The 8,188-nt window shown below is 33.3% G+C and overlaps 1 protein-coding gene across 2 annotated transcripts; it reads left to right on the top strand.

Annotated features, from left to right (window-relative positions):
- The first annotated feature begins 1,086 nt into the window (after nt 1–1,086).
- Nucleotides 1,087–7,301, top strand: LOC149494426 (cyclin-A2-2-like). 2 transcript variants are annotated; one of them, XM_089725282.1, is made up of 12 exons: nt 1,087–1,236; nt 2,554–2,913; nt 3,116–3,386; nt 3,669–3,802; nt 4,090–4,182; nt 4,802–4,935; nt 5,354–5,429; nt 5,909–5,985; nt 6,068–6,101; nt 6,194–6,343; nt 6,442–6,576; nt 6,835–7,301. In XM_089725282.1, the coding sequence occupies exons 2-12, from the start codon at nt 2,614–2,616 to the stop codon at nt 6,886–6,888; spliced, it is 1,458 nt and encodes a 485-aa protein (XP_089581408.1). In that variant the 5' UTR covers nt 1,087–1,236; nt 2,554–2,613; the 3' UTR covers nt 6,889–7,301. The 2 variants fall into 2 exon arrangements, with proteins under 2 accessions (XP_089581408.1, XP_089581409.1); XM_089725283.1 differs by having other exon boundaries at nt 1,092–1,236; nt 2,549–2,913.
- Nucleotides 7,302–8,188: the final 887 nt, after the last annotated feature.

Below are 8,188 nucleotides of genomic sequence, written 5' to 3'. Positions count from 1 at the left end.
GGCCTATTGGCTTGAATTAGTGTTTGTATAATTTAAATTTTTTCTGAATATAATAATTTTAACAAAATTAAATTTATTTTGCAAATAAAAAAATCAATATCAATAGTTATTCCTAGAGAACCAAAATTAAAATTTCAAATAAATAGGTTAAAATTAATATTTTATCCTCATTTCTCACTATCATACACTTTATTCAATTATAACCATGAATATGCAAAATTACTAATCATTTGATTTTAAACAAATCATGGAGTAATAATTAAGAACCTAATTAATATTTAATTAGGTGATTAAACACTACTTATTAGTGTTCATTAGATGATGCCTAAACTACTAGAACTAGTTGGAGGTCATTATGGCCCACTGAAAATTGCTTAGAATTTGCTAACTAGAAATACTTTATGATTATGCTTATAAAAAATTTTAAAGTTGAAAATTAAATACTAAATTACTACTATATAATGTGTAGATATTCTATTCTCCATGTTCAATTAATATTCATTACATTTCAAATATTAAGATTTTAAAATTAATAATTTGAGTTGTTACAACAACTACTAATTTTAAGAAATACAATAAATAAAAAATTAAATGCATAATTCTTGAAATTGCTGCTGAATCTTTTACTATTAAATTGACCAATGGTCAAATTTATGATTGTTTACCTCACAATAGAATAGAGTCCCAAGTTTATATTAAAAATAAAATAAAATAAAATAAAATAAAAATCTATAAATTGAATTTTTGTAGTCTCACATTTGTACAATTTTCTAGTTCAAAATAGAAATTAAATAAATATAAATTCATCCTCTGCCAATTTATATAAACAATTTATTTATTTTCATATTAATGCATTGAACCTACCTCACCAAGAATAAAGAAGAAGAGTACATATAATAAAAGCCATAAAATTAATTAATTTCATAATCCGTTAATTTGAGCCCACTAAATACTATACGGCACCTACCTAATACAAAAGATTGTGTCGTTTTCCTGGAACTAGCAAAAACCGGTCCTGGAAATAACAAAATTTTTGGAAGTTCAAACTGTGCCTCCGTCCCGCTCCGCTTATATCAACGCACAACGCCACTCTCACTGTCTCTTTCAAAACAACTAAAAGCCCTTCCTCTCTCTCTCTCTCTCTCTCTCTCTCTCTCTCTCTCTCTTTCTCTTTCTTTCTTTTTCTGTAGAGCTCTCTAGACTGTCACTGAAGCTATCGGAGCTCCCAAGAAGACAGTAAGCTCAGTTCTCCCTCTCTTTGTATCTCTTTTTTGTTTTGGCTTTTGAGCTTTGAGTGTTTATAGATAATAGGTGATATCTTGTTCCTGTTGGATTGATCAGAGCCGCAGATTCTGTTGAAACTTTGATGTGTTTTAGAGTTTCTGTTTACATAGATCTGTGGCCGAGACTTTTTTCCACATATTTCTTGCGTTTCTCTGTTTGACGTTACTTGGAGAAACTTTTGTTTTTGTTGTTGGTTTGGAATTGTGTCGATTTTTATATCGCATTGTGTTTTTCTGTTGCTATTTTTCAAATTCTCTTTGTTTTTAGCTCGTTTATGTAGGAATTTGGGTCAATTTATGGTTATATCGTCATAAAACAAAAAATCAAGAGCCTCGAGTCAATAAAGACTAAGCAGATTCACTCATTGTTTTCTCCTTTTGAGGTTCATTTGCGCTCTAAATTTTGAGTTTTGAAGCGTTTGGACCATTTAATGCGAAGATAGATGTTAGGTTTTCCATCTGTTCTGATTTTTTCTTTTATTTTATCAATGATAAAATGTCTATATAAATCGAGGATCTTACTTGAAAAAACTTAAATTTTGCAGTATGCTTGCTTCATTGCAGGAAAAGTGGATTAATTTAGGGAAAAAAGAAAAAAAAAAAAAATCCTCGCCTGGTTCTATGGAGGTTGAGTGTGCTAAAATAAAAGTTCTATGTTACATTTCATGGTTGCGTTATTATTTTGTTAAATTTGAAACGAAATATTGAATTATGGATTTTAAAAGAGTAGTATTTTCAGTCATTAGTTCACCCCAAAATGAATAACTAGTCTGCATATTCAAGGAGTTGTCGTTTTCTGGATTTCTGGTTAGTGACTAGAAGGAAGAAAAGGTCAAAGAAGACATATTGCATAGTTTCTGGATTTCTATGTAATTAAACCATAGGTTTTGAACGAAGGGTTGACTTCATAGCAAAGGAGCGGAATGAAACCAAAGTTTCATTTTCGGTTTTGAGTTAGAGACGTTAAATTAAAGACGACGAATCAACCTCGACTATAACCCCTAGCCTTCCATAAAATTCGGCAATTTGCTGTGCAAGAGACATGGTTGCTTATGATCTAGGTCTATAATTTTACGGCACTTGGTGAAAGTGGAGTTGCGTAGTTGACCTATTTGCTTAATTTTTTCCTTACGTTGCCTATTTTTCTCAGATATATAAGAAGTTCCTTAGACGGATGCTTTGCTTAAATTAGGACAAATGACATTGTATTCCAGCATGGATTTATGCTTTTTGTTCCCCTTAAATCTGACTTTGGACTGCCACAGTGCAGGTCCAATGAAGAGTTATTCAGTTTAAAATTATATTTTGCTCTTCCTGGAGGCAAGCAAATATGGATAAAGAAAATATCGTTGCTGCCAAAGTTGAAGAGCCGACTACCCGAATCACTCGAGCACGGGCAAAAGCGATGGAGACTTCGGTGGGAGTACTTCCTGCCTCAAGACCTTCGTTTAAAGAGGACCAGAAGCGTGCACTTAGGGCCCATACTAAAAGAACAGCATCAGATGATAACAAAGCTTGTGCGACTGCAATTTCTGGTCTTCAGCATAAGAGACGGGCAGTGCTTAAAGATGTGACTAACTTAATTCGTGAAAACTCACATGCAAATTGCGACAATGGAGCTAAAGTTCAGGTAAGGGTCTGCAGTTATCTGGTTGATGTTCTGAATTCTGAACTCTCATTTCAAGCTCATGTATTTTACAATGGCATTTGTCATGAAGATTGACGCCTATCTAATGTTACCACTTACCAATAGTTACTTGTTATGGTTACAGATATTGGACACTTGCTAATAATGATCTGAGGTTACTGACTGTTGACATTGCTTTTCACAGACTAACAAGCAGGCTAGAAAATGTCCAGTAAAGAAGAATACAGAGGTGGCTGCCAACATCTCTATGGAAATTTCGGGTGGTGAAGAGGATGTGAAAACCAAGTTAGCTGAAGATCTGTCAAAAATAAGAATGGTGGAAGCACAAGAGATCACTTCACCTGCAGAGACAGAAAGAAAGCAACATATATGTCATGGCCAAAGAGAAGGTGTTGTAGCAGGTTTGATGCTAGCTCCAAAAAAACCTGCAGGAGAACAAAGTTCTCAAGAGAAAGGTCTGTGTTCATTTATGATTTGCCTATAAAATATTACCTAAATAATTATGACGTTGAATTAATCTATCAATGACAGCATGTTGATTTATTAAGCCTATGAGGGAAACATGACCATTTTTTATAAAGGGAGCTAAATTTCTGGTTAACGTGGTTGATGTTTCACTGGTGTTGGTATAAGTATTAGGAAAGACAGTTACAAGTTGGCTAAATGATACTTCGTAGTAACATTGTTCTGTTTTTAATATATAACTAAAGGACACCGTTTTAATTGGTTTTATGCAGAAGAAAATAGCATTGGCGAGAAAATGGAGTCCCCAAGTGGTTCGGGCATAGTGGATATCGATTCAAATCTAAAAGATCCTCAGATTTGTGGATTGTATGCCTCTGACATATATAGTAATAGTCGGGTCAAAGAGGTTGGTGCTTAATTGGTTGCTCTAGTTTTCATCTTTGTAAAAGTTTCATCATTGCTATCTGTACCTTGGCATTATTTGCTACAGTCAGATTCTTGTAAAATCTATTATCAGAGTTTGGCACTAAACGCAATGTTGAGTTTTCCCCCTTGATAGGAGTGATAAAATTACTAGTTGATTTGGAATTTACTTGTAGGGCGTGCTTAGGAAAAACAGAACTGATGCCTAAAAACTCAGTGTTTATCCCCCAACACATTTGATGCTAACTTTATGCATCTCTACTTCCACAGCTTGACCAGAGACCTTCAATCGATTACATGGAAAGATTGCAGCATGATATCACTCCAAGCATGCGAGGAATTCTGATTGATTGGCTTGTGGAGGTGAGGTTATTCTAGTATGCAATATCTCTAAGATGCCATCTGAGGCACATACTTCGAAATGGGCATGGTTTGAGACAAATTGCATCTTTATCTTTCAAATAGAAGGGAAAACTCATTTGTCTTCGCCAAGGAGCTATTATTAACCTATTGCGTGCATTTTCATCCACTTGTTGGTTAAAAGTGCAAATGCCAACTTTGTTGCAGCAATCAAAAGAAGTTTGTTGGATAATTTGCTCCATTCACCCATCCCTTCAGTATTGACTATTTTCAAACTTGTAATCAGTTTCTCAGTCTGATGGAAGGATAACCACTAGTTTTATTCAGTCAAAAGGGTAGGCTCTTCCAAAGAGAACAGCAGAAATTTTATTGCTAATTTGGACATCATTTAAGCCAGAAGATCGAAAATACATTTTCTGCTTGCATGGTTATTGAAGGTTTACGTATTTTGTTTTGGTTGTGGACACAGAAATCTAATTCTGATGGCTGGTTGACTATTTCATTTCCAGAATACATTGGAGAACACATAGTTTTTCTCATTTAAGACATTAACTAAATATTATTTTTTTTATTGATTTAGATGCAAATGGACTAAAGACTGATCACTTATGTCTTCTTTCAGGTTTCTGAAGAATATAGGCTTGTCCCAGATACACTTTATCTTACAGTTAATCTCATTGATAGATTCCTCTCTGAAAATTATATTGAGAAACAAAGGCTCCAACTGCTTGGTGTTACTTGCATGCTGATTGCCTCGTAAGTTTCATGGATGGTTCTAAATTTCATGGGATGAGATATACTGCTTTTCTTTGAGTTTCAAATTTAGCTCATCTATGAGTTTGTAATGATGGATTATGGGACCAATAAAAAAAAGTTTCTGTAATGATTGCAAATTGATGGTGGATAATGATTGATAACATGATCTCATTCGCATGATATGATGCATAATTCCATATGTTATGAATTTTAGCTTTACAGTATAGGCCACTCTATGATAGCGCATTAGATATGTTTACATCTTCCTACTTGTTTCTGCAATTTTTGTACATGTGCACATCTTGAGGATCCACATTCTTGAAATGTGAAGGGTAATGTGTTGGAAGCATTTTATGTTGCATAAAGTTTTATATTCCACTAACAGAACCTATTTGATCCTTTGCCATTTTGATTACAGAAAGTACGAGGAAATTTGTGCACCAAGGGTAGAAGAATTTTGCTTCATCACTGACAATACTTACACCAGAAGAGAGGTATAGTTCTAGTCTGCATGACAGCTTGATGTCCAAGTTGTCAAATGTCTGCTATTTTTATATCATACTTTTTGTTAGCTCAGCCAGATACTTTTCACCCATTAGCCTTCCCGTCAGTTTTGTCGAACCACACAAATTCTGTCATGGAATGACAGTGAGAATTTATTGACAGACCAAGCATAACATAGCATTTTAGCAGCTGACCCAAAAAACAATTAGTTAAAATTTTCATATAAAGAAAATTTCTTTAGTAAATTGTCTTCAAAGGCGTTGCCATAAAGCAAAAATTTGACTTGTGAAGCATACAAGGAGTCTTGACAAACTTGTATATTTGAAAGTCCTCTTTCAAGGCAATCCATAACATCTAGAAGAAATCAAAGTACTTTGACAAACCTAAAATCTATTCTAGATTCCTTTTCAAATAGGAAATTTGATGCATTGTGTTGATATATAAGATTCCTAATGCAATATTGTGACAGGTACTGAAAATGGAGAGTCAAGTTCTGAATTTCTTGTACTTTCAAATCTCTATTCCCACCACAAAAACATTTCTGAGGTAAAATATTATCTCTTGCTGTTGGCAAATTGTCCCAACTGATAGTGAAGTTATCTTTCTAAATCCAATGATTGGTTTTCAGGAGATTCATTCAAGCAGCACAAGCTTCTTACAAGGTATTTTAAATGGAAACCATTTCTAATATAACTTAGAAAATCAACAAGTCATAAAATTAGTGAAACTACTTTCTAACTCTGCTCTGATATAGGTTCCATGTATTGAACTGGAGTTCCTGGCAAATTATTTAGCAGAACTGACCCTTATCGAATATGACTTCCTAAAGTTCCTACCTTCCCTTGTAGCAGCATCTGCTGTATTTCTTGCTCGATGGACTCTCAATCAGTCAGACCACCCATGGGTTAGTCTTTGCTGCCCCTTTTTAGTTCAATTTAAGCTTTTATTTTTTTTCCCCCCATTTTGTAGTAGTTCTGAAGAAAGAACCTAAACATTTTGCAGAATCCAACTCTAGAGCACTATACGAATTACAGCACAAAAGAACTAAAAACTACAGTACTTGCACTTGAAGATTTGCAGCTGAACACCAGTGGTTGCTTCCTAACTGCTATACGAGAAAAGTACAGACAACAGAAGGTAACATATTAGTACCATCTGGCATACTCTTAATTTCATTCTATTACAGCTGATAAAACTACCTTCAAAATATGGTTAGCCGAAACTCTTTAAAAAGGAATGTAAGACAGGTTTTTAGGTTCCATTTTAGCCTTTAAATATGAGCTCTATTACATTTTCAAATACATGAAAGTTAGATTTTTCAACATATAACTGCCAATAATTGTTATATTTTTCAAAATATATGCTGTTTTCATAAAATTTTATTAACAATGACAGTTCAAGTGTGTGGCGACACTGACCTCTCCGCAACGAGTCCTATCACTCTTCTAAAGATTTGAAGAATAGGTGGCCTATCTTAACATCACAGCACCACAAAGTTGAGGGTGATCCTGATTCTAATCATAAACATTTTCTTCTTCTACCTTCTGAATCAAAAGCCGTCATTTTTCTTCCTTGTGTAATATCAGTGTCATTGTTGTAACATCTAATCTTCTTATTCTCTGGTGCTTCCAGACCAAAAATCAGTGATAACCTGTAATAGCAAGTGTAACACACTTAAGCTAGTAATTTATGTGCCTTAAGCAGATTAATAATGTTTATAACTTCCCTGTCTATAGGAAGTTTTCAACAGTAGCTTCACTAGGTTGCAACTTGGCACCGGGAAATGTACCTATTTGGAGATCACTTCTGTATGTAAACCTTGTGAATTATTTAAGGAAATGAAAAAAAAAAAAGTTTCTACATATATAGTGTTTGTTTTGCTGTTTTGGATAAATATTTATTTTTTCCTGCACTGATTACAATGGTTATGTAGTTGCAGATCATAAAAGAGTAGACGGTGAATAAGTTTTTTGTCTGTTGTGTTATTTAACCCTTTGTTTACTATGAATGAACTTTTGAAGTATAAAACATTAAATGCAGTATAAATAATAGAATTTGATTTATTTGTGGACTAGGCTTTCTTTTTGGAGGGAATTATTTCCCCTCCACCCAAAAATTCATGTGAGATTTGGGGGAGATTTACCCCTAAAATTATAAATTTTATTAACAATGCATGCCTTTCATGTTTTTGATTTTAGGTGCAAAATATTGATTTAATGTGACTAACATAATTTTTGAAACAGTTTTTTTTTTTTTTTCACATTTTTCAACTATATATAAATATTTAATAAATTTAATTTTACATATTGGAGTGTTTAATAAAATGATTTTATAAATTGGAATACTCAATGAATCAAAATAAAAACTGAGACCACCGTAACATTTTCGAAAAAGTTACGTGATGAATTCATGCTTTTGGCCTATAGATTTAGCAATATATTCTCATCATCATTCATCAATTTGGTGTATCCTAAGCTATCTTGAGGCAAAAGGTAGGATTAAAAAGAGTTTAGCAATTAATTAACATTCGGAAGTGGTTTTAAAATGCATAAGTTCTATGTGGAAATGCTATTACAGGTTGAAAGAAACCAGATGTTTGGAATGTTTTGATTGAATATTGATACAATTCATCAGACCTCTATTTAGGTACAAAGCAGATCTAATAATTTTAACATGCATATACATTGTACTGAATGAGTTTTGAATCAACCAATTATGCTTCCAGACTCTTGAAATTAATTAATTTATT

The sequence above is a fragment of the Jatropha curcas genome, chromosome 8 (genome assembly GCF_041381405.1).
Source record: "Jatropha curcas cultivar XTBG-Jc1 chromosome 8, XTBG_Jcur_1.0, whole genome shotgun sequence".
NCBI lineage: Eukaryota > Viridiplantae > Streptophyta > Magnoliopsida > Malpighiales > Euphorbiaceae > Jatropha > Jatropha curcas.
Note: the sequence above shows the minus strand (reverse complement) of the source record. Positions and strands in the feature narration are given on the sequence as shown.